The sequence below is a fragment of the Pseudonaja textilis genome, chromosome 7, assembly GCF_049901715.1.
Source record: "Pseudonaja textilis isolate UNSWEBS1 chromosome 7, rPseTex1.2, whole genome shotgun sequence".
NCBI lineage: Eukaryota > Metazoa > Chordata > Lepidosauria > Squamata > Elapidae > Pseudonaja > Pseudonaja textilis.
In genome coordinates, this window is record NC_141996.1 from 17,502,527 (window position 1) to 17,529,226 (window position 26,700).

At 42.3% G+C, this 26,700-nt stretch overlaps 2 protein-coding genes across 2 annotated transcripts in view; one reads left to right on the forward strand and one right to left on the reverse strand.

Moving 5' to 3' along the window:
- Window positions 1-3,842, reverse strand: part of SLC35F2 (solute carrier family 35 member F2) — a 35,008-nt gene extending 31,166 nt beyond the window's left edge. The window contains exon 1 of the mRNA XM_026721031.2: window positions 3,572-3,842. Within this exon, the coding sequence (XP_026576816.1) occupies window positions 3,572-3,717 (146 nt within the window). The 5' untranslated portion in view covers window positions 3,718-3,842. The remainder of the gene's footprint in view (window positions 1-3,571) is intronic.
- Window positions 3,843-20,489: 16,647 nt separating this feature from the next.
- RAB39A (RAB39A, member RAS oncogene family) lies at window positions 20,490-26,433 on the forward strand. The gene is made up of 2 exons (XM_026721026.2): window positions 20,490-21,079; window positions 24,087-26,433. Exons 1-2 carry the CDS (start codon window positions 20,748-20,750, stop codon window positions 24,511-24,513), a joined length of 759 nt encoding a protein of 252 aa, XP_026576811.1. The 5' UTR covers window positions 20,490-20,747; the 3' UTR covers window positions 24,514-26,433.
- The last annotated feature ends 267 nt before the right edge of the window (window positions 26,434-26,700 follow it).

Genomic DNA, 26,700 nt, shown 5'->3' on the forward strand with positions numbered 1-26,700 from the left:
CAGATTCTTGGGATACAATAATCTGTAACCCCTGCTGACTTGAAGAGCCTGGTTAATTATTGTAATAATATTTACCCGCTAAGGATTTACAAGTGAACAAGCCCATAAGACAAATAACCAAGTACCTTCAAACTTATTACAGCTCTGGCATAAAAAGAGTGGCATTCAATATTTTTAGAATATTATGTGAGGAATCCAAAAGATCCACCCTGTGTGTATGTCTGTTGTGAATCAGTCTATGCCAGGGGTGACAAACAGAAGGCCTACAGGCCGAATGCAGCCAGGATGTGGTCGGATCTGGCCTGTGGGGCCGTCTTGAAAAATTTAAGGAGCTGGCCCGCATCATTTCAGTCTGATCTACCCAAAGCAAAGAGGAAGCATAGCAGCAGTTTGGGGGGTGGCATCAAGCTGGCCATGCCCACCCAGTTGGTCACACCCACCCAGTTGGCCCCATCCAGTGCGTGGTGTCAACCTAGGCTGCCCAATGCAAAGAGGAAACATGGCAGCAGTTTGGGGGATGGCATCAAGCTGGTCACGCCCACCCAGTTGGTCACACCCACCTGGCCAGCCACCCACACCTGGCCCCCCAAAGTCAACCACAGCCCTGATGCGGCCCTCAATGAAATCTGAATTTGACACCCTGTGCACTTTCTGTAATGTTAATATAGATTTCAGGCAGAGCTCATAGATATGTTGATTACCCCTTGGACCCACACACAGTAGCTATATTAAATTACTTAAGCTGGTTCGTTACAAACCAATATTATACTCCTAGTTTTTTTCAATGTCACATAGCACTTAAGACTTATATACCTCTCCACAGTACTTTACAACAGTGGCCCCCAACCATTTTGGCACCAGGGACCTGTTACTTGCAGATTTTTTCCCATGGACTGGAGGGGGCGTGGTTTCGCATGCTGCCTGCATCCTTTGGATGGGGCTTCGCTTGTTTGCGTGGATCCATTTTTGGCATGCTGTGGATCGGTGCTGGTCTATAGAACAGGGATTAGAGACCCCTGCTTTACAGCACTCTCTGATCAGTTTACAATATCAGCATATTTCCCCAACAATCTGGGTCCTCATTTACCAATCTCGGAAGGATAAAAGGCTGAGTCATCCTTGAACCGGTCAAGATCGAACTCCTGATTATGGGCAGAGTTAGCCTGCATTCTAATCACTGAGCCACCACGGCTCAAGTCAATGGAGGGGATGGCTAATATGCAAACTCAATAATAAACTATTTCAATATTATTTATATATTATACAATTCCTAGTATCCAACAAAAAAAACTACAACTACAGGGTTAGAAAAGAAGAGATAAGTGAAGGTTGGGTATGCATTTTTATTCTCTACCAGAGAATATTATTAGTCCATTGCTTCCTGCAAAAGTACTTTCGCTCTGGGGAAAGAAATATAATTTTAAAAAGAGGGATATTGGTTTTCCAAATAGAAACCCCCTGGTTCAGTCTAGATATGGCTAAGCAATTGGAGCAATTATTCATGCTTTATTTATATTTAGCACTTCTTAACCACATGTCTCCCTCATAGCAATAACTAGAAATAAAAAATTGGTAGCTTCTTTCACAAGCTTTCTGGAACCTCTGAATTATCATTTTTTAGGACATCTCTAAAGCAGGAGTTGGGAACTTGTAACCCTCCAGATAATATTGAATTATAACTCTGGATATTATTCCATTTGGCTGCTTAACTGGGGCTACCGAGAATTGTAGTTGAGGGCATCTGAAAAATCCAGCCACAGATTCTCCACCTTTCTTCTCAAGTACAAAGCATCTGACATCCTAAAAAACGCTTTGGACACCTTCAGATATTCTGACACACATCTAAGGTATTTATCTGCAGCAGTTCACGCTGCCTTTCCTTCCAGAGGTCTCATAGCTCCTAGATTCAATAGCATGTGGTCGGCATTGAGTAGCCTTGAAAGGTAAATGCAGACCGGGATTATCCTACCAGCAAAGACCAAGATTACAATACTAGATAGGAAAAGTTTATGAAAAAGCAATGTGATCAGTGGCAACATTGAGCCACTTCCACACTATTGCCAAGAAAACTATAGATGTGGTTGTGTCTTCAAAGTCAGCAGAAGTTAAACGGTATGTGAAGGAGATTTACACAAGGCCTGCAGAAATCTCTCTGCAGTTAGGAACACCAAAGATTTCTCATCTGGTCCTGGAACTTTTTAACTCAAAAAGAAAGAGGTCAACCTGGACAGTACTGTATTCTGCTGGTGATCATGTCCTTTTTCCTACACACACAAACACACATACACACTGTACAGGTAATCCTCAACTTATGACCACAATTGAGCCCAAAATGTATGTTGTTAAATGAAAAATGTGTTCAGTGAGTTTTGCCCTATTTTACGACTTCTATTGCCCCGTTTGTTAAGTGAATCACTGCAATTGTTAAATTAGTAACACGTGTGTTCGATGAATCTGGTTTCCCCGTTGACTTTGCTTGCCAGAAGTTGGCAAAAAGGATGGACATGGACACCGCAACCGTCATAAATGTGAGTCAGTTGTCAAGCATCCAGATGTAAATCACGTGGGTCCACAGGGATGCTGCAACGGTCATTAAGGGCAAAAACCGGTCCTAAGTCACTCTTTTCAGCACTGTTGCAACTTCGAACGGTCACTATAAATGAGCTGTTGTAAATTGAGGACTATCTGCGATGCTGTTGACAATGATCTGTATGAGTTTTCCAGCAGGCACAGAAAACAGGTGTCCTATATTGGAATTCAGAGCGGGGCACCTATCAAATAATGGAACAGGATATCTATGGAGATTCTCAGTCATCCAGGTCAGGGGTCTCCAATCTTGTTAAGGCTGGAGGACTTCAACTCCCAGAATTCCCCAGCCAGCTTTTCAGGCTGGGGGATCCTGGGAGTTGAAGTCATCCAGGTTGGAGAACCCCAGATTCTAGGTTGGAGACTCCCTTCCTCCAGGTCATGGTTGTCCCAAAGGTGCTTTTTTCCAAGAGGCAACTGGACTTTCTGCTTTTTCTTTGAAGAGGTTTCACTTCTCATCCAAGAAGTTTCTTCAGCTCTGACTGGATGGTGGGGAATTTGGGGGGGAGGGGGGGGGAGAGACACCTTTGGGATAATAGAATACGAATTGAGCACGTGCAAAGGGTGCCAGCAGACTCCTTCTCCCTTCCCGGGACTCAAACCCAGTCCGTGAACCTTTCCTCTCTTCAGGTTCAGCATTTTTTTAAAAAAGAAAAGAAAGAAATTCTAATCCTGGAACGCGAACCAACCTACCATTCTGAAGTTCAACGGCGGCAGGAAACCGGGGCAGGCGAAACACGTGCGAGAGGCTCGGAAACTGCCAGCCTCCATGCTGACCTCCTTGTCCCGCCGGCTGCGCAAGGCGTCCTCGGCTCTTCGCTTGGAAGAACCAGGCTAACCCGAAGGCGGCTGAGGAAGAGGCGGGAGGGAATGTCCCTCGCCTCGGGGGGCTTCGAAGCCGCGGGGTTCTCCCTCTCCCTTCCCCGCAGCAGGTTCCCCTCCCCGGTTCTCGCGAAGCGCCTCTTTGCGCCTTTCGGCTACTCACCACGTACAGAGTTTCTCCCTCAGGCGGATCCAGAGATTGGAGGCGCAGGAGGAGCGCGGGAGGGAAACCTCCATGGCTGCGGTCGCTGGCGGCGGGGCGGCCGGGTGGCCGTTTTCCATCACCGAAGCGGAGCGGACGCCCTCCATGGCGAGCTGGCGAGGAGTTCACTCCCAGCCCGCCTCCGGGATGCTCGCAGAAAGGGCCGCACCGGAGGAGGGGGAAAGGGCGGGGCAACACTGCCGCTTCACCCGCTCCTCTTCTCCAAGCCGGCGCCCGCCTTCGGCCTGCCTCGTTTGGGCTCCTGCCCATCAGGCAGGCCGAAGAAGAAGGTGGCGGGAACGTCCCCGGGCAGCCCGGCCGTGTTTACAATTTAGCCTGCTGTGCTTTGTTTGCGCAGTAAACAATAATAACGTCGGGATAAAAACTGGGCATCTTTTTTCCCTTTTATCCAGGCCGAAAGATCCTTTGATTTTTCTCCTGGGTAAGACGGCTTGGCTCGCCTCTGTCCCTGAAATAATCTTTTATTATTATTATTATTCTGAGGATTTTTTATTTATTTATTTATTTTTGTCAAGCATGCATCCGATAATATATACAAGTATAAACATGACTATTAATACATGAAATAGATACGAATAAAAGGGAACATTAAAACGGATGGTAGCAGAGGTGGCATTCAGGAGCTTCTGACCAGTTCTGGAGAACCGGTAGCGGAAATTTTGAGTAGTTTGGAGAACCAGCAAATACCACCTCTGACTGCCCCACCCCCCACCCCAATCTATTCTCTGCCTCCCGAGTCCCAGCTGATCGGCTGGGTCTTCTTTTGTTGCCCTGCATAGGAGAACGGAGCTGGAAAGCTGGTTAGTGGGGTGGGGAGGGAATGGGGATTTTACAGTAACCTTCCCCTGCCACACCCTCCAAACCACTCCCATCAAACTACACCCACAGAACCAATAGTAATTTTTTTTGAATCCCATCACTGGATGATAGGCATGTTGGTGGGCTTGTGCACGCCCCTTACAGACCTCTTAGGAATGGGGTGAAGTCAACGATCGACAGTCTAAGGATAAAGTGTTGGGGGTTTGAGAATGTAACAACAGAGTCAGGTAGTGCATTCCAGACATTGACCACTCTGTTGCTGAAGTCGTATTTTCTGCAATCGAGTTTGGAGCGGTTTATCTTAAGTTTGCATCTATTGTGTGCTCGTGTATTCCTTCCATCTGTATAAAACGGCAATCAACAGCTTTGCTGGTTCATGAATCATCATGGTTATAAATTCAGCCAGTTCGCACCACTACGAAAGAACCGGTTGTTAAGTTTCTGAGCAGTTTGGTGAACTGGTTCTTGGAATAAATCATTAGGGCAGAGAACCGGTTGTTAAATTATTTGAATCCCACCACTGATGGTTATTCTTACTTGAGGAAAATTTTACTGGAACGGCGTGTAAAGCATAGCAAGAAAGAAGATACTAGTTTTCCAGCTGTCCAAAATTCTGCCTCAGGCAGGATAAGAATAGAGGTGAAGCCCCCAAATCTGGCTACAGTTTTTTCAACAATTAGGTAGCTACATTTATGGACAGCTTTATTTATTATTCTAGAAATAAAGATAAAGCCTCCTTGGAGTTCAGATTGACTCCTGGTGACTCCACGAGTTGTGCAAACAAAATATTATTTTGACTTTCCAAGCTAGCTGGGTGAATTTCAGTACAAATACTAGGCAGGTCTGAGCTTTGCTTGTTTCTTCTAACATCAGCCAAAGTTGACTAGCTGGTGCCATCTGCTGTGATTCTGCTTTATATTTCTTACCTTTTTTCCAAGAACTTCTTCATTCCTCCATTACCTCTTCTCCAGCATAAACCAAATTCAAAGCCTGAGGGTTTACAAATTTCATTAAGCCAAATTTTAGCATTGGACACTCAAGCCTTTTTCCAGTAGTGTATAAATACCACTGTTACAACTGTTCAAGCTTGTGAACAGTTTTCATTTTATTTATTTGTTTATTTGATTTGTCAATCACTTATAAGATAATAAGTATAAGGATAAGCTTAGTTATGAATACATGAAATGAATACATATAAGAAAAATAAAAGAAACAATAAGACAGGGACGGTAAGCACGTTGGTGCGCTTATGCACGCCCCCTACAGACCTCTTAGGAAAGAGGTGAGGTCAATAGTAGACAGTCTAAGGTTAAAGTTTTGGGGGTTTGGGGAAGAAACCACAGAGTCAGGTAGAGTATTCCAGACATTGATCACTCTGTTGCTGAAGTTATATTTCCTGCAATCAAGTTTGGTGAAATGATTCCTGATTGCAGCTGGAACATTGTTTGATAAATTTAAACAGAGCCAATCTGGTGTAATGGTTAAGGTGCTAGCCTAGGAACTAGAAGACTGTGAGTTCTAGCCCCACTTCATGGAATCAAACTTTGGGTGCATGGTTACAATGGTTGCAGCCTCTCTGGGGTCCTGGGATTGTCGACCCCAGCCTTTCTGGGGTCCTGGCCTTAGGGAGTTTCTGGCAAATAAAGTCAGTGGGGGGAAGCCAGATTTGCTTAACAACCGCTTGATTCATTTAACAATTCATTTAATTTGCTTAATTATGGCAAAAAAGGTCATAAAATGGGGCACAATGTGTTTAACAATGGTCTTACTTAGCAGTAGAAATTTTGGGCTCAGTGGTGGTCTCAAGTCGAGAACTGCCTGTAGTCTTCTGCATCCATTTGAGGTGCTGTTTTAATTCATAAAGATCATCTTATGGACCAGAGAACGCATGTCATGAACAGTCTTACACAGTCGTGGGGGAACAAAAGTCGCTCATGTCCATAGCCTCCCTTAAGTTACATGTGCTCCCTGAGTGGTACTAAATGGGTGTCAGGGATCAGAGGTGGACATACTGCTGTCTTGGGCCTCACAGTTATGGCAAACAAAAGAGTATAAAATCAAATAGTGATTACAAATAGTAATAATACAGTGGTGTCAAACTTGTGGCCCGTAGACCCAGCCCCGTGAAGGGAAAAAAACATCATGATATGTCATATGACGGCAACATGACACAGTCCTCTCTAAGCAGTTTACAGAGTCAGCATATTGCCCCCAACAATCTGGGTCCTCATTTTACTGACCTCGGAAGGACGGAAAGCCGAGTCAACCGTGAGCCAGTGAGATTCGAACTGCCAAATTACAGGCAGCCAGCAGTCAACAGAAGTAGCCTGCAGTACTGCACTCTAACCACTGCGCCACCTTGGCTCATTTAAGAGAGTCACGCCTGATTTTTTAACCTTTTTCCACTTTTATTAAGGGAATCACGGCAGATGCTAACTCAATCTTGTGATTGTTAAGCAAGTCCATTTCCCACCTTGCCTTTGCTTGTCAGAAGCTGGCTAGGAAGGTCGCAAATGGCATTCACATGGCCCCAGGAGGTTACAACCATCATAAATAGATGCTAGTTGCCAAGCACCCGATTGTTGATCATGTGACCGTGAGGATGTTGCAACAATCGTGAGTGTGGGTACCAGTTGGAGGTCAGCGTTTTTCAGTGCCATTGTAATGTCGAATGGCCACTAAACAAAAGGTTGTAAGATGATAATCTCCAACATGATTTTAATTGCTGTAAGTATGCACAGTTCCCACTGTGAAATTACCTCTTAGGTGTGAAAATGTGGGCAGAGCTCTGTGTTTGTTTATTACATGTATATTTGCCACCTATTTTTTTAAGGAGCTTAGGGCTGCCTGCATGCTTCTTCCCTTTTCATTTCATCTCACTACAGCATGGTAAGTTAGGTTGAAATAGTGTTTACTTGGCAAGGTCACAAAAAATAAGTTCCACAACGGGGATTTCACTCTCACTGCAGCACCTGGGCTCAGCTGTGCATTGCATGAAGCATTGTGTCACTTTTTGTTTTGTTTGATTTTTTTACCTCCAGGCTATTTTTGTTTTGGGGTTTTTCAGACCACTTTTATGAACTTTTTTTTCCTAAAAATGTACTGCTTTTTCTGAACAGTATTGATTCAGATGTACCGACTGCATAGCATTATAACTCATACCAGGAGATTCATCTTTAAAGTTGTAGAACGGGCTCTGCAACATTTCCCGCCTCGTAGCTTCTGATGAGTCAGATTTGGCCTGGAGTGATGAGAAGACTTTCAGCAGGCGGGAAATTCATGGTTGCCTTCCATATTTTCTCTGCTGGAAATAAGGGTTTTTGATAACAGGGTTTTGCAAGACTTCCACTGCCCTTGAGGGAGGGAAATACTCGGTTTTTACACAAAGCATATCCTGTGTGGTATTTTCAGGATCCACACAATCCAAAGAGCGTGCATTTTGATAATGTTTCCATCATTCCAATGGAAACAGCAAGATCCTATAGATGCACTCCGGTAACAGAATAACTGGAAGGGACTTTGGAGATCATCTAGTCCAATCCAAAACCATTTCAGACAAATGGTTGTCCAATCTCTTCTTTGAAACGTCCAGTATTAGAGCACCTACAACTTCTGAAGGCAAGTCATTCCACCAATGAATTGTTCTAACCATCAAGAAATTTCTCCTTAGTTCTAGATTGCTTCCCTCCTTGATTAGTTTGCATCCATTGCTTCTTGTCCTGCCCTCGTGTGCTTTAGAGAATAGGTTAACTCTGCAGGGCTCCATCTCTGACTTCTCTTTCTTCCCTTTCTGTTTTGTGAAACCTAGTATACAATAGTGCTTGACAAATCAACACATAGTTGGAAAAGCAACCTACAACTTTCCAGACTATGTATTTGTTTCTTTTTTTACATTTATGAGCCATCTGTCTCCCCCAGAGAGAGACTTTTGTAGTGTACAATAAAGTTAAAATACAAAAACAGTGTATAAGATTTTTTTAAAAAAATTTTTTTAATTAAAACAGAAGCAAGAATGGTTGAAACCCTGTTAAAAATCAATTAAAAAGACAAAGGGAAGACGCTTAGGGCACTAGTCATTACCAAGACTAGGAGCTCCCTATCTCTGAACCATGGAGTACAGTGTATCCAGGAGAGTCCACTGTTTCTTGGGTGGGCCTGCGGGCCAGATCTAAGCACCCTGTGGGCCGGATGCGGCCCACAGGCCTTGAGTTTGACACCCCTGATTTACAGGTTTATTTCTGGCCTCCATTTGATAAGTCTAGTAAGATTCATATGGAAAAAATAATAATTAAAATAACTAAAATAACATGCTGAAAATTTTTTTTGTCTCTAAATCCCATTATACAGAAGTTGGACCGCGATACTAAGGCCAACTATTAATTTACATGCTAAGTAAATTAACATAGACATAATACAAACATTTATAGATGTCCATTCTTCCTCCTCTTCTTCTCCACTCCAAGTTAAATCAATATATCATACTAAACCATAAGGCGCTTGCTTAGTGGATTGCATTAATCTGGTCAATGTGGTTTATAAAGCTTTGTATGAGATGGAAACCCAGTCAATTTTAATTTATTTGCTAAAATGTGGTTAAATAAATACTTTTGTGCTATGTGAAAATCCCACATATACACTCTCTGTCTCCCCCCGTGTGTGTGTGTGTGTGTGTGTGTAAACACACAGATATACTTCATGTAAAAGGAAGGAATTCGTTCAAGTCAAGTTTAGGAACCTATTTAGACATGTCTATGAAATTTACTCATATACAATGGCGATGTTAAAAGAACTGTTTTGCCACTGTTTATTTCTGAAATGTTCTTTTAACTCACAGTCTACTACAGGCTTGTCCAACCTGCGGCCCAAGGGCCACATGCGGCCCAGGTTACCTTGTAATGCGGCCCAGTGCCCACCCCAACCTTTGTGCCAGAGCCAGTGAGGAGGAGGAGGAGAAGCAGGCGCGAGGCAGGGCGAGGCAAGCGCCAGGCCAAGCAGCAACAGAAAAAGCAGGCACCGTCAGAGCGCCACCTCCTGCTGTTGCCACCACCGCCATCGCCGCCGCTTCTGCCCCCGCCGCTTCTGCCCCTGCCGTCGCTGCCGCTTCTGCCCCCGCCGCCTCCGCTTCTGCCCCGCCACCACTGCTGCTTCTGCCCCCGTCGCTGCTGCTGCTTCTGCCTTCCAGTCCTGCCTCATCCAGCTGGGCCATTTGCAGGAGGAGAGGTAGGCGCGAGGCGGGCGAGCTTTCTCCCCCCCCCCCCGCAAAATTTGGCTGGAAAATAAACCATGATAAAAAAACCGTGATAAAAAAACTGTGATAAAAAATACATAATTTTTAATAAATAATTAATAATAAAAACATCTCACTAACTTCATTTCCAAATAAATTTAATATGTTAACTATGTTTTCTATGGTTTTTTTGGATGATCAGATATTGTTACTGTTATTTTATTTTATGTGCGGCCCAAACCAAATTTTCATCTTCTAATGTGGCCCAGGGAAGGTGAAAGGTTGGACAACCCTGGTCTACTCTATAGTGCTAGGTTTTCTTGATGGTCTCCCATCCATGCAATCCAAGTTCAGCCAAACCCAGCTAGATGCTCTTAACATTTTTCTCTTAACACGTTGTGATTGATTAATTGATTGCATTATTTATTCTGTATTGATTGTGATTTTTTAATTAAAACAGAAGCAAGAATGGTTGAAACCCTGTTAAAAATCAATTAAAAAGACAAAGGGAAGACGCTTAGGGCACTAGTCATTACCAAGACTAGGAGCTCCCTATCTCTGAACCATGGAGTACAGTGTATCCAGGAGAGTCCAACATTATGTATCAGTGTTACAAAACTTTAGGTGGTTCTAATGACCACTTTGTTTATTCAGAAGGGAGGGGAAGAGAAAATGTGATGAGAGAGAGCTATGGGATAGAGTATCATGGGGAAGGGCATAGTCATTGACCACACAGGTGTATCATGCACAATTCAGACGAAAGAGTAATTTGGCTTTTCATTCCTTTTTAGGAAAGTTGAATCCTCCCCTCCCTGCCAAAAAAAACACCTTAAATTTGTTTCAAGAAATATCAGGACACAGTCAGAGGTGTATTCAGCAGGTTCTGACCAGTACTGGAGAACCGGTAGGGGAAATTTTGAGTAGTTCAGAGAACCGGCAAATACCACTTCTGACTGGAGATTTTACAGCATCTTTCCCTGCCACGCCCACCAAGCCACACCCACAGAACCAGTAGTAAAACATTTGAATCCCACCACTGGATACAGTGGTATTTTGGTGCTGATTGTTCCAGGAGGCACAACGAGTACCAAAAGCAGTGAGGACCAAATAAATTTTTCCCATAAAGAATAATGTTAATATCAATAGCACTTAGACTTATATATCACTTCACATCGCTTTTACAGCCCCTCTAAGCAGTGACAGAGTCAGCATATTTCCCCCAACAATCTGGGTCCTTATTTTACCGACCTCAGAAGGATGGAAGGCTAAGTCAACCTTGAGCCTGGTGAGATTTGAACTGCCAAATTGGAGGCAGCCGGCAGTCAGCAGAAGTAGCCTGCAGTACTGCATTCTAACCACTGCATCACCTCGGCTCTTACTAAATTTAAAACTAAAATACCTTAAATAAATTTAATGCATTCCCAAACCAAAGACAATGCACACTTTAAGGTGATATGTAAAAATATAGTGTTGTATATCATTACATGAGAAATACACTTAAAAATTAATGAATATTTAGATTAACTAAAATAGAAACTTCACTTTACCTGTGGTGAATTTAAAATGAGCAAAAATACACAAACTGACCACAGAAGGTAAGGTAAGACTGCAATGGGATGTAGACAGAGCTATCGCGTGACTAATGTCTCCCTCTTTGTTTCGGGTGGAGAGGGTAACAAGTCATCAGGCAACCAACACCGACAAGTGCTTGCCTGTGCGTTGAGTACCAAACAAATGACAAGTATCGGGACAACATTTTCTTGTGAAAATGCATTGAAAATTCGATGAGTTTCAAAGAAGCTGAGTATCAAGATACTAACTGTACATTTTAAATTGTTTGTTTTTTGAGGAAGCTTTCCCACTGCGTGGAATAAATTGCCGAAAGCTCTTTCCTTTCACTCTGCAGAGCATTAAAATGCAAGGCACATGGTGTCCTTTCTCTCCCTTGTTTTTGCTGGTTCTAAGAGACATGGCTGTGAGTGTTTATCCAATTGAATGTTTGATGATTGGTACTGTAGTATAGTGCTTTTCTTTCAACAGCATTTGTCCCCTCCTTAAATATAGCTGGTAAGAAAATAGTTTTGGAAGAGGTTACATTTAGGCTGGGCACAAAGCCAAATGCATTTCCAATTTTCAATCCTCATTTCAGATGCCCTTACTGGAATTAGAAACAATTCCAACATTTTTTTCACGGAATGTGTTTTAACAAAACATCACGGTGCGTTTTACCCCATCGTTTCAACTGGATGTTGTTATTAGAGGGTATTTAAAGTGAATTTGTTACTTGATGCCTGATCTATTTTGCATAAAGAGGAACTATTAGTTACCTTGTTTGAAAGATTTCTAGGTGGCTGTTTTAATTTAAATAAATTTAAATCCATTGAACAAAAAATAAATGTCAGTCAGAAAAAGCAACAGTTTGTGAAGACAAATAAAATATCTATTTATCTACAACTCTATAAATACTGCTACTTTATGTCCTAAAATAGCCAACTACTGAAACAACTTCATGGGGCTTAATATCCAGAACACTCATAATTCTGATTGCTTGCCTGTGATCTTCTCCATGGCCCTTTTAAAGTGGGGTGCCTAGAAATAAATCTAATACTTCAGATGAAGTGTACAGTGGAAATATTACTTCCCCGCTTCTGAATGTTACAACCCAACATCTCAGTAGCCTTAATAGCTGCTGCACAACACTGCTTGTTCATTTCAGCTGATAGTTTAGAAAGACTTCTAGATTTTTTTTTACATGTACTGGTACCAAGCCAGATATCTGGCACCTTTGTTTTTTTCCTAGCCAGTTGGAGAATTTAATATCTGTTATGTTTTAACACTATCTTCTTAGATCTGAATGTTGAACAGAACATTCTATTCTGAAGGAACTCCACTTAACACTTTGTTCTTGACTTTATTGTTGCTTATAATCCTTTTAAATGTTTGTTCCTTCTAGAAGCGAGGTTACTTAGGCAGCAACTGAGGTTTGATTCATCTTGGAGTGTAAGTGCCCACATGCTTAAGATGCTCCTGCCTTCTGCTCAAACTCTAAGCCAGTTTAAGACAATTGATTTTAGACTGAGTAGCTATGGCACCAGATTTCAAGTTATTTAGTATGGAAAGAAGTCCATATTAATGTCCTCCAATTAGACAACCTTGCTACTATGTCTTCCCACCATTTTGTTTTAAGAAAGAATGGATTATCTACTTCATATGGATAAGTCTTCCTAGACTTAACTTTTATATAAAATGTACTTATGTAAAGTTAAAATTCATATATAAAGTTAAAGCATCAAAATGCAAATACCTGCAAACAACGCATCATGCTTTAAAGTAAATATTCCTTTCTTACCATCCTTTTGCTCTCTAATGCCTGTAATTGTCTGTAATGTTACAATAGGAAGAACATGTGTCTTGAGACCAGAAAGTTGCTGGTTTAGGAATAATTTTTATTGCGAGATCGAATTTGGGTCAGTTCACCAGGACAGAAGATTTACTCTTCCAAGCTTTTGGACCCATGCTGGGGCCCATTCTCAGGGAACTTCTCTCTACTGGAACTGAGTTGTGTTTATAAGTTTTATCAGTATTTTTTTTTAAGCCAGATATTTTTAATCCAGTAGTACGTTATTTTATCATTGCTCCAGGCTAGGTGAAATCCAGAAGGAATATAATCCTTTTCCTTCAAAAAATGATGAAACAATATCTTGTTAGATTTACTTTTTAAAAGTCCAAGGGCAAAATTGATAACTCAGGGGAAAAAAAGACATTAATTAAAAGACATTTCTACTGCATTTCAAACCAACAGTTGTGGTAACCATTGTGCTACTGTGTCATTAATGATGGTTATGGGCCAAAAAGTCATTGTCAGTTTTTAGAGACAACATAGGCTGATTTTTTCCCCCATGATGGTATGTCCCTAATCTGGTCTTTCAGGTCTTCCAAGGGTGCATTCAATGTACCATTAGAAATTATAATATACTATTCACAATTGCTTAGATGATCCACACATGGCTACTTTTATCTCTCATCCTAACGAGACTCCCATTATCACCACTCGAGTACACTGCTTGATGATTTAGAAGTGCCTCAGTAGAAACAATAGAACAAATACAACAAGGGTCTTCAAACTTGGCAAGTTTAAGACTTATGGACTTCAACTCCCAGAATTCCTGAGCTAACATGACTGGAGGAGGAATTCTGGGAGTTGAAGTCCACAAGTCTTAAAGCTGTCAAGTTTGAAGACCCCTGAAATAGAAGATGATATTGTGGCTCAGGTTAAGCTGTGAAGACATTGGTGCTCTCTGAGCTTGTTGTTGGCTTGCAGACCTTTCATTACCCAACTAGGTAATGCCAGCAGTCCAACATCTGTAAACATTTTTGCAAGAAACAGTGCAAGAAAATGCCATGGCCTGGATCCAGGCTGAGGAACCATCTCATCCCACTGGGATTGAGCAGAGGAGGCCAGCTGCAGGCCCCATCAGCCATGGTTTTCCATCTTAAGGTGTCCAGGAGAAAAGCCTTCTTTGCCGTTGCACCTGCCTTTTGGGTTTAAAGATGATAGTTCTGCCAGTTGAGTTGGGGCGCCAATTGGGGAAGGTTGATAGATTAATAACAGATCCCACTTCCCACCCTGCTCATTCTTCTCCCTCTCTCCTTCCCCATCGTTTAGTTATGTTTAAGTATTCGTATTTTTATAGTATAGTGTTTATAGATATTGTATAGGCATTATTTCTTTAATATTGTAAGCTGCTCGAGTTACCTTGTGGTAAGATGGACAGCCAAGTAATGAATGAATGAATGAATGAATGAATGAATGAATGAATTAGAATGTGAGCGTTTACAAAAGCTCTCTGAGAAAGAAGCAAGCTTATAACCTTCATCCCCATCATAAAAAACAAACAAACCAATCAGGATATCTTATATCTGGAACTGCTTTTCACTACCACTAGAGGTCACTTGTGAACAGCAACCAGTCAAAAAGAGCTGATATGTTTTTATTTACAGCAGGGATGTCAAACTCGATTTCATTGAGGGCCACATCAGGGTTGTGCTTGACCTCAGGGGGACGGGGTATGTGTGGCCCAAGTGGGCATGGCTTGCTTGATGTCACTCATGTCAGGGGCATCTGTGGCAGCCCAAGAGCTCTGCCAGCAAAAATAGGCTCCTGAGCTCTGTTTCCGGCTGCGACAACCTTCTGTAACCCACTGCCAGAAAAAATGGAGCTCATTTTCGCTGGCAGAGGGTTGCAGGAGGCTGTTGCAGCCGGAAACGGAACTCTGGAGCCAGTTTTTTCTGGCAGAGGCACTGCGGGCCTGCCCCTCACTGTTTCTTGGGTGGGCCTGCGGGCCAGATCTAAGCACCCTGTGGGCCGGATGCGGCCCACAGGCCTTGAGTTTGACACCCCTGATTTACAGGTTTATTTCTGGCCTCCATTTGATAAGTCTAGTAAGATTCATATGGAAAAAATAATAATTAAAATAACTAAAATAACATGCTGAAAATTTTTTTTGTCTCTAAATCCCATTATACAGAAGTTGGACCGCGATACTAAGGCCAACTATTAATTTACATGCTAAGTAAATTAACATAGACATAATACAAACATTTATAGATGTCCATTCTTCCTCCTCTTCTTCTCCACTCCAAGTTAAATCAATATACCATACTAAACCATAAGGCGCTTGCTTAGTGGATTGCATTAATCTGGTCAATGTGGTTTATAAAGCTTTGTATGAGATGGAAATCCAGTCAATTTTAATTTATTTGCTAAAATGTGGTTAAATAAATACTTTTGTGCTATGTGAAAATCCCACATATACACTCTCTGTCTCCCCCCCCCGTGTGTGTGTGTGTATGTGTGTGTAAACACACAGATATACTTCATGTAAAAGGAAGGAATTCTTTCAAGTCAAGTTTAGGAACCTATTTAGACATGTCTATGAAATTTACTCATATACAATGGCGATGTTAAAAGAACTGTTTTGCCACTGTTTATTTCTGAAATGTTCTTTTAACTCACAGTCTACTCCAGGCTTGTCCAACCTGCGGCCCAAGGGCCGCATGCGGCCCAGGTTACCTTGTAATGCGGCCCAGTGCCCACCCCAACCTTTGTGCCAGAGCCAGTGAGGAGGAGGAGGAGAAGCAGGCGCGAGGCAGGGCGAGGCGAGCGCCAGGCCAAGCAGCAACAGAAAAAGCAGGCGCCGTCAGAGCGCCACCTCCTGCTGTTGCCACCACCGCCATCGTCGCCGCTTCTGCCCCCGCCGCTTCTGCCCCTGCCGTCGCTGCCGCTTCTGCCCCCGTCGCTGCTGCTGCTTCTGCCTTCCAGTCCTGCCTCATCCAGCTGGGCCATTTGCAGGAGGAGAGGTAGGCGCGAGGCGGGCGAGCTTTCCCCCGCAAAATTTGGCTGGAAAATAAACCATGATAAAAAAACCGTGATAAAAAAACTGTGATAAAAAATACATAATTTTTAATAAATAATTAATAATAAAAACATCTCACTAACTTCATTTCCAAATAAATTTAATATGTTAACTATGTTTTCTATGGTTTTTTTGGATGATCAGGTATTGTTACTGTTATTTTATTTTATGTGCGGCCCAAACCAAATTTTCATCTTCTAATGTGGCCCAGGGAAGGTGAAAGGTTGGACACCCCTGGTCTACTCTATAGTGCTAGGTTTTCTTGATGGTCTCCCATCCATGCAATCCAAGTTCAGCCAAACCCAGCTAGATGCTCTTAACATTTTTCTCTTAACACGTTGCGATTGATTAATTGATTGCATTATTTATTCTGTATTGATTGTGATTTTTGCAGTGTTCCTCAACCTTGGCAATTTTAAGATGTGTGGCTCCCAGAATTCCCCAGCTTTGGTTCCATCATTTTTCACTAATTATAAAAAATGTTGATAGGATACTTATAAAGAGTAAAAGTACAGTACAATCATACTTTGTTTAAATATAAGTATATACCAGATAGTAGAAACATTTACCAAAAAATAAATAGTACAGGGAAGTCAAGAAATGTTTGCAGCTTTGTATTGTGAAAAATGGGATCATTTTACCTACTGGAATATTTTGGAATCTACCAACATCTCCTGACATTTCTAACTCAGACTGTTAGCCATAAGAAGAAAGGCATTCCTGTACAGATTCAACCACTTGCCAGAAACATATATCATCCTCTATCACTTCAGAGCCTTTTTACAAAAATTTGAAGTTTTAGCTGATTCATCAGCAGGGTTCATTTTAACAAGAAGAATACACAAGTTCAGATGCGAACACTTGGTTATTTAATACTTCTTTAGTTTTGATATACTCCTATACAGAATACCAAATAAAATACAGAACGTGACCAACTATTTTGATCTAGAAATCATTGTGAGCTTTGTTGATGAGAATGTAAAAAAATTCAGATTATTTATTTCATTATTTACCTGGAATAAAATGTGGCTGTTATATGCCAGACAATTAACTGAATAAAAGCTGGATGACTCAGCAAATAAATCATTTTGATATATCAAATACTGTATTTGGTGTATCAATCTGATATTTTCAAGATATACTTGTTTAGTTCATGTGATCAAGAAAGACCTGTGGTCTTTGGTCTTTTGCATATCTTTTAGAGTAGGTAAGGACGAGAGTAAAGAGAAAAGTAATACTCTTGTGTGATTCCTCCTAAGTAACATTTTACTGGCAAATGTCTTCAGTGCACCAAGCCCAGTTTTCCAATTGGGAACATTAGTTTCTTTTTGTTCTAATATAACACATGCTGTTCCATCCAATATGCATAATAGAGACTCTTGTAACACTCCATCAGGTCCTAATGTTTGATGTCAAAAATCAGATATATGATACAAGGTCTGGAATATGTACAAGAGGTTTTTGGCTCAATAAATGTAACCATATTTGGTTCTCACTGTTGTGAGGAAAATGTAGAAGGCAGAATACTGTATATGCCTTCTATAACTTCTGGAGGAAGGTGGAACATAGACCTAATAAAATAACAAATAAAATGCACACAGCAAGAAGCAAGATTCAAAAGATTTCCATGCCAGAAAGGCTCACATTCAATCTGGTTTGTATTTCACTTCCAAAATCAAGTAGAAGCTATCAAGAAAACTTGTTTCCAGTTTGCCCTCCCCACAGGTGGATTTGATGGCTCAGTGGTTAAAGTGCTGTGCGATGAATGAGCTCCCATCCATGCCTCAGTTCCTGCCTACCTAGCAATTTGAAAGCATGCAAATGCAATTAAATAAATAGGTACCACTTTGGTGGGAAAGATAGCAGCATCCCATTGGCCTTGGTATATAGTCATGCTGGCCACATGACCATGGAAGTGTCTTTGGACAACACTGTCTCAGTCAGCTAAGAAAAGAAGATGATCCCCATCCCTAGAGGGAAGGGAACAAACACACACACTATAATCAATAATAAATATATTATTGATTAAAAATTGAACACAGAATAAAGGATATGTTTCATTGTTTAAAAGATCCTTTATAAGGGAGATGAATGGTTAAGAAGTTTGATACACACACATACACATGCACATACATACACATATACACAAAGAGAGTGTATGTGTGTATATGTGTGTGTGTGTGTAGGTTTGATATCTATATATCAAACTTCTTAACCATCCATCTCCCTTACAGAGCTTTTATCCCTCTGTATTATTTATTTTCAAACATGTATTATGCACTTTTCACACACACAGAATCCAGAGCTGATTTAAATCAAAACATTCAATAACCTTTAAAAAAAATATTGAAAATCCTAAAGCAGCTTCAGACCCACAGCCCAAGGCAAGAATAAATGTACAGCCAAGTGACTGTTGATGATTAGTTTTCTTTTTAGTGTTTACCTAATGGTTGTTCCTCTTTTGATGTAGAAATGTTCCTTCTTTTACTGCATGCTAATTCAAAAGTGCAGATGGGGATACCAGCTTGCAAAACGTGAAGCCAATTTGGATTTTACTTCTAGTTTTCTCAGAATGTTGCAGTTTCTTTCTCTTTGCACCCTCACCCCAACACAGAGACACACAAGACACTTGTATTAAGCATGCAACCAACTTGTTCTTAGAAAATGGACTGTTGTTTTGTTGCTGATGATGCATCCAATTTTTAAGTGAGGTGCTGAATGGATAGCTCCCTTGCCTTTAACCTTTGCTCCATTTTCTATAGCGGGCTTTCCTCCCTACTGAAAAACAGCAGCATGGGTGCCAGAGTATGCTGGCAAAAAGTCGTAAGGACCAGCCCATAAACAGCATCCGTTACACAGTGACAAAAAAAGAACTGTTCAACCTGTGATACAATGGGCAAGGAAGATGAATCAGGACAGGAAAAATAGACTATTAATTATTGGAATGTAGGGCATGTGGATTTATAACGCTGAAATGCAATGTGTTTAATAGAGGCTGGGTTTTCTTTTAATGTAGTGAAATATTAAAACTGACATGGAATTTGATCTCCAGTCCTCCAAGACACTTTCCCATATGTGATACTGCCCAGATGTGTTGGATTACAGTGGCCATCATTCCCAACTTTACAAGATGGAGACTAACATTCAAGGTTCTTCCAGGTTCTCTATAGGTGGATATGGTTCTAAGAAAACCCCTGAGGCAGGGGTCCCCAAACTTGGCAACTTTAAGACTTGTTAAGCTGCCAAGTTTGGAGACCTCTGCTCTAAGGTCTTGAAGAGTCATGGGGGGAGGGGGTTGTGTTAAAATTTCTCACCGAATATTCTTGTATTTTTCTTTTATTTGTGCAGTTCAAACCTTTTTTAGCAGATACCTACACGCATGCAAATAAGGAGATTAGGATGCAACCCCAGCATCCTAATTCTTCATTCTGGTTTCCTTTTTCACCCCTTCTTCCTTGTTCTCCACTTCTACTAGACCAGTATTTCCCAACCTTGGGAAGTTTAAGATGGTTTAAGATTCTTAAACTTGCCAACACTATAGTGGAGAATTTGTCTGTAACGAGGCAGCTACTCGGGCACATGTCAGAATCTCCAAGTCAGAACCCTTGTTTTCCACCAGGCAGTCAGAAATGGTCCTGACCAGCTCGGTCAGTTCCTGATATTTTGCTGGGTGATGGACTGAGAAATCTTTCCTGAGCCTATCCTGAGAGTGGGAGCGCCATCACTCGAGACTTTCAAGAAAAGATTGGATTCCCATCTGTCAGGAATGGTGTAGGGTCTCCCGCTTGGGCAGGGGGTTGGACTAAATGACCTACAAGGTCCCTTCCAACTCTGATTATCTGTTATCTATTCCTAGGATTTCTGGACAGATGGCTGAAATAATGCCTGAGCATATGCAAAGTGTGCCTTCTTCTGGTTAATGGAAAACATAAAGCACAGATCAAAACAGGGAGCACTGAAGGAAGAGGTGGAAGAGGAGGAAGAGAAGAAGATGAAGAAGAAGAAGAGGAGGAGGAGGAAGAGAGAAGATAAAGATGATGAAGAGGAGGAGGAGGAGGAAGAGAAGAGGAGGAGGAGGAGGAGGACACTAAGCCCTGCTAACTCCCATCCCACAAAGTCTGACCCCATATACACCCACCCATCAGTCAAGAATGAACAGCTTCTCTTTCCCTCCCTCACCCCTCTTTCTTTCTTTCTTTCTTTCTTTCTTTCTTTCTTTCTTTCTTATTCTCTCTCTCTCTCCCTCCTCTCATCTCAAGAATAAAGGCTGTGGACAAGCCCCGCCCTCCCCCTCTCCCTCTCCCTCCTCCTGCAACCCACCAGGGACAGAAAATTGGGAGGCGAACCCAGCCCCCTCCCACCGCTGCTCCCAGTCTTCCACCTCGCAACTCGGTGCGTACGGGAACAAAGAAGCGCCGAGCGAGAGGCAGCGTGGCAAGGCAGGCGGCACGGCGGACCAAAGGGAGAGAGTGAGGGTCTCCTTATCGATCCCCCCACGGCTTTTGGCTGACACTCGGGCCGTGGTGCGGGGAAGCCCCAGCAGCCCTACGCCCCGGGGAGAGGGGGGGAAATCTCCGGCTTTTCGGGTCGAGTCCCCGCGCCAGATCAAAGGCGCCTCCCTTCCTTTCTTCCTCCCTTCCTTCCTGCTGCGCCAATGCCCGGGATAGGGGCCGTCGGAGCTCGGTGCAGGCACCGCCCGAGAAGGCGCCCCAATCAGGCCAAGGGGAGCGGCCAGCAGGCGGACGGCAGCGGGGAGACCGCCATGGACGCGGCCATCTGGATCTACCAGTTCCGCCTGATCGTGCTGGGCGATTCCACGGTGGGCAAGTCCTGCCTCTTGCATCGCTTCACCGAAGGCCGTTTCCCGGGCCCGATGCACTGCGATCCCACCGTCGGGGTGGATTTCTTCTCCCGCCTCGTGGAGATCGAGCCGGGCAAGAGGATCAAACTGCAGCTCTGGGACACGGCGGGCCAGGAGAGGTTCAGGTACAGCCGACGCTGGCCCGGTCGGTGCTCCGGCTCCCCACCCCGCTTTTGCTGGCATTCGCCTTCCAAAATCTCTCTCTCTCTCTCTCTCTTTCTCCTTTAATTCCGCCCCCCAACGGCTGAGTCCGGAGGAGAAATAGTAAAACGGATTCCGCATCCTCCGCCTGGGCGTCTGAGGATGTGCAGAGTGCCACTCCCTGGCCACGCCCACTTTTGCCACTTGCGTCTCTCTCTCTCTCTCTCTCTCTCTCTGTGTGTACACGCGCGCGCGTTAATTCACGAGTGTGCTTGCGGCTAACTTTATACTCACTCTTCGAATTTGCGATTTCGAATCTGAGCCTCTAAGAATCGGAGAAATTAATTCCCGTCAGTGAGATATAATTTGTGGCTTTCGTGCGATAACCCGAACTCTGTGCTTGGGTGGGTATAAAGAGCGTGTACAAGTAAGGGTGGGTGGGTGGGGGTGCAGGTGCAAGTGCAAGCGCTTTGCAGCAAGAAATATTTTTAAAGGAAGCAAAACACTTCTTTCTCTGCTTGGTAGACTAGGGTGGCTTCTCCTTGGCTTCTGAAATGAAGGTGTGCTTTGTGGGCAAGCCAAGAACAGAGATAATTTTTGCCACACACACACACACACACACACACACACACACACACACACACACACAAGCCTCAGCTGCCCCCAAGAGTTCTCTTTAAACAAGCAAGCCTTGGTTGTTTGCTCTGGTCCATTTTTGATAATTCAGAACCAAAGAAACTCAAGATTGGACAATGGGAAACTTTCAAGCGATTCATGATCCCTGAGAAATTCCATGCCATAAGAACTGTTAGTAGGCATTTGCTGACACAGCTTTGAAATCGGATGGATTCACCAAGGATAAGGCTTATATAACTATAAGTTGTATTAGCTGTAGTTGTATAACTCTGGACACTAGCTGGCTGCAAAACACAAGTGGAACTGAGCATCTGCACTGGAGGAATGATGTCACACATGACATCAGTTATGTAATTTGTACTCATTGTGTCATGATGACACCATCACTGCTTACAGCTATGATCCAGCTGGAAGCTTGAAGCTGGATTCTCTCGAAGCAGGAAATCCACAAGATATGCCTGCCTACCTGTGTCATATTTACTTCACACAATATACTAAGTCCCAGTTAACTGAACTGCGGTTTGTGAAATTAATCCTAACTGCTAACCTAACTGCTATTAAGTTTACACACGTACAGACTAAGTCCTTGACTTGCAACCACAACTGAGCTCAAATTTTCTGTTGTTAAACGAGCTAGTTGAGTGAACTCGCCCCCTTTTGTGTCTTTCTTGCCACAATTGTTAAGTGATTCTGACTGCCCCGTTGACTTTGCTTGTCAGAAGTTTGCAAAAAACGATCGCATGATCCTGGGACACTGCAACCGTCATAAACATGAGTCAGTTGCCAGCATCTGAATTTTGATTGATTAACCATGGGGATGCTGCAACGGTCATAAGTGTGAAAAACTGTCATAAATCACTTTTTTTCAGTGCCGTTGTAACTAAACCATCACTAAACAAACTATTGTAAATTGAGGACTGCCTGTATCACAGACTAACCACATGGAATGAGGCTAAAAGGTAGTAGCTGGCTTGTGACTTGGTGTACAGTCTTGTGTAAACACAATGAGGGACAAATTGCCCCTTAACCAAAAGGAGGGGAAAAGCCAGGTTATTAAACCAATTAACCCCCCAGGTAAAGTACCTGCAAATGCAGTTCTTACATGTTAATAATATGCACACCTCTAATTAATATGCACACCCCTAATTCTAATTCTTGAGAAACAGATGATAAGCTTAATTATGGGTTAGTTTCTCCTCCGTTCCTGGGAAAGGCCAGTTTCTTTCCAGGTGATTCTGTTTGTTTGGGAAATTATATCTTTGTTGCTCCTCGGGTGGCTAACAAAGGCTAAAAGCATTTGAAAATATTTTTTTAAAAAAATAGTACTAGGCACCAAATCCGAACAATGGTGCAGTATTAAAAATACAGCAGTAGAAGAGTAACAGATGGAAACAAAGCTGGAAAGGCTCTGACTTCTTTTTTAAAAAAACAAAAAAGAACTTTTATGAGGCTAGACCTATGAACAAATCACAGGTTATCCATCATCTGGGATGTGTGAAGCACCAGTGAGAAAAAAATGTATTTGAATACATGTAAAGAATATTTTGCTCATCATTAAGCAATTGTGACCAGTCATTCACAGGTCCACAAGTCCACTTTCCTTTTCCTTCCTTGACATATGACATACAGTGATTATAAGCCACTTTTTTCACTGCCATTGTAACTTCAAATCATCACTAGTATTTTATAATAATGCCGCCAGTGTATATCCTGAAGTTAGAAGTATCATTGGAAATGAACGTTTTGGTTTAGGCTGGTGCTTTACTTTGCAGCTTGTTAAGAGTTGTCATTTTTTTTTAATACTTAATACTTAAAAAGAACTGGGGTAGAAGTAGGGAGCAAGGAGCCTGAGATGCAAGGGATATTTTGAGATTTAATACATTTTTGTTTGATATTTGCATGAAGAAGTTGAGAAATTAGAAGGCTAGACTGAAAGTGTCTATCCAACAGGCTATTTTTTTCTTGGAGGCTGGTTTATGTATTCCAGCATCACATATGATCTGGAGACACAGTTCCCCAGAATAGCTGGTATTGATACCCTGAATTACTTTTGCACAAATCAGCAAGTTGGACAAGACAACAGAATTGTCTGTTTTCACTTTAATTCTATCCAGCTCTACTTGCATCCATAGAAGGTGTGAGTGTGGCGCTGTTGCACACCATTTCAGCACTTGTACAATTCAAGGCCAAACCTGGCACATGTAGGGAAGAACAGAGTATGCTTTTATTGTTTTGAAAAAAGCAACACGATCTTGCAGATACTCGTTGTCGTCATCATCCCCATTGTTTTTGAAATGTACACATTAAAAAGTGTAACATTCCTGCTGAGCTTGTCTCTTCCTTTTAATTTTACAGGTCAATCACCCGTTCCTATTATCGGAATTCAGTAGGCGGCTTGCTGGTGTTCGATATCACAAACAGGTCTTCTTTTGAACATGTATATGATTGGTTGGATGAAGCAAAAATGCATGTTCAGCCTTTCCAGATTATCTTCATCTTGGTGGGACACAAATGCGACTTGGAATCAGAGCGCCAGGTTACGAGAGAGGAAGCCGAAGAATTAGCATCTGCCTGTAGCATGAAATACATAGAAACATCTGCCAAGGAAGCCACAAATGTTGAAGAATCGTTCACTATTCTCACTAAGGACATATACGAACTTGTGAAAAAAGGAGAGATTTCAATACAGGATGGATGGGAAGGGGTGAAGAGTGGTTTTGTTCCAAATGTTGTACATTCCTCAGAGGAAGCTACCTCGCTGGGAGAACAATGCCCTTGCTAAAATCTTTTGCATGCCATGCAACTTAACAAAGGGTTGGAGAATAAGGCAACTGTTCGTAAAAGATCATTTTAAAAGATGCATTAGATCAGAAGTAAGTGATCTTTGGCTTCTGAGATGCTTATAGCTCCTAAAATACTTACGTGTGGCTTGCAGGATTCTATAAGGATCATAAGAATCAACAGCATTTGCTTAAAAAGCAAAGCAAGCTTCTAATAGTTAGTTGTGGGAGTCAGCAAGTCAGTGGAAGCAAAAGTGCAGTTTTTTTTAACAGGGAAAAATTATTTGGTTTTCATCTTTTGCAACTTTTTGAAAAACGTATATAACTGTTTTCTACAAAGCCGACTCAGGTTTATTTATCATTTGTTGCTAACAAGTTTTTTTTATATATATGTTGTAACTGTGAATATTGTCAAAAGTGAAGCATGGTCATTCACGTGTCCTTCACATCCACTGTGTGCATGAAATAGGATGTATTAATCATACAAATTCTCCATATTGTTTTCACTGTGGACCTCAGGCCTACCCATTTGTTTATCTGTGTTTAACTTTCCACAAAAGAAGTTCCAGGCCAGGAGGAGAAAAACCTTTTGGGGATGGAAAGCACTGAACAACCTGGTGAGATTGGTGGCGGGGCGAGATACACTAATACATTCACATTCACTTGTGCTGTCTCAGAGATGCTTTTTCAGGAGGCAACTGGACTTTCTTGTTTTTTCTTTTGAAGATATTTCACTTCTCATCCAAGAAGCTTCTTCAGCTCTAACAGGTTAGTGTGGATAGTACTACTCAGGTGACCCTGAGGACACAGATAAACCTCCAAGTGCTTCAACAACCCTCTAAAAGAATACAAATGACCAGCTATCTGCAAGGAATATAAATCCTTCCATTCCCTACTATCCTGTCAGAGCTGAAGAAGCTTCTTGGATGAGAAGCAAAACATCTTCAAAAGGAAAAAGAAGAAAATCCAGTTGCCTCCTGAAAAAGTACCTTTGAGATATCCTGAAAAAGCACTTTTGGGACAACCATGACCTGGATAACTGAGAATTTCAACCGATATTCAATTATGCTGTTACACTCATTCTCCAATTTTGAGAAGTATCTCACACCGAGGGATGAAAAAACTCTTAACCATTTCGATGGTGTTACTGAGTTGGTGTTACTGAGTTGGAAAAAAGTAAAATCTCACTCCCAAGTTAAAGATCCCTCTGAAGATTACTCTGGGAAATACTGGTGGGATGCCCATAGCATAACTAACTTAGGACCCATTTCATCTCAGTGGGATTGGTTCAGCCAATTCATTCCAACTGAAGAAACCTTCTTCAGATCTGTAGAGATCCTCAGTCATCCAAATCATGGTTGTCTCAAAGGTGCTTTTTTCTTCAAAAGGCAACTGGACTGGGTTTTCTTTTCTTTTTTTCCTTGAGGAAGAAGAAAATGTTTTGGTTCTCAGAGGAGAAGCAAAACGTTTCCCGCCATCAGTACTGATGTAGCTTCTTGGATGAGAAGTGAAACCTTGTCTTCATCTTCTTCAAGGAAAAAAACAGTCCAGTTCCCTTGGGAAGAAAAACGCTGGCAGGGTCTTTTTGGCTGTGGCCACCCACCCTTTGGAATATTGTCCCATTGGTCACCCCCCACATTTTGGCCTTTCAGAAGAACCTTATAACCTGACTCTGCTGATCCACCTAGTGCCCTGATAGGGACGCTCAGTGCTGGGGGTGCCTGAGGGGTATCAAAAAAAGATCCCCACCTCCATGTCACCTGTCCTCTTGAATTTGTTTTTGTCTTTATTTAATGTTATTTAATTTGTAATTCTTTTGTATTATCTTTTTATTATGCTGTAAACCGCTCAGAGTCACTGCTACAGTGAGACACGTGGCATATATGTTTAATAAATAAATGAGATAAATAATTGCAGCAGAATTGAAGCAGGAGCAGGAAGGACAATGATTACCCACAGAGGAGCATAGAACTGACGATGTGAAAATTTCATTAGATATCCTCTAGAGCGGAGTTCTCCAACTTATCTGGCTATGTGGATTCGGGGGCAGGGGAGGAGAGGGGATGGTTCCACGCGAAGGGCAGGCGAGCGTGCATGCAGCTCCATTTGTGCAAGTAGCAGGAGGCAAGCACCCCTGCCGCTTGTGCAAATGGAGCGCACAAGCACACCCTCGGCCACTGCTTGCACAA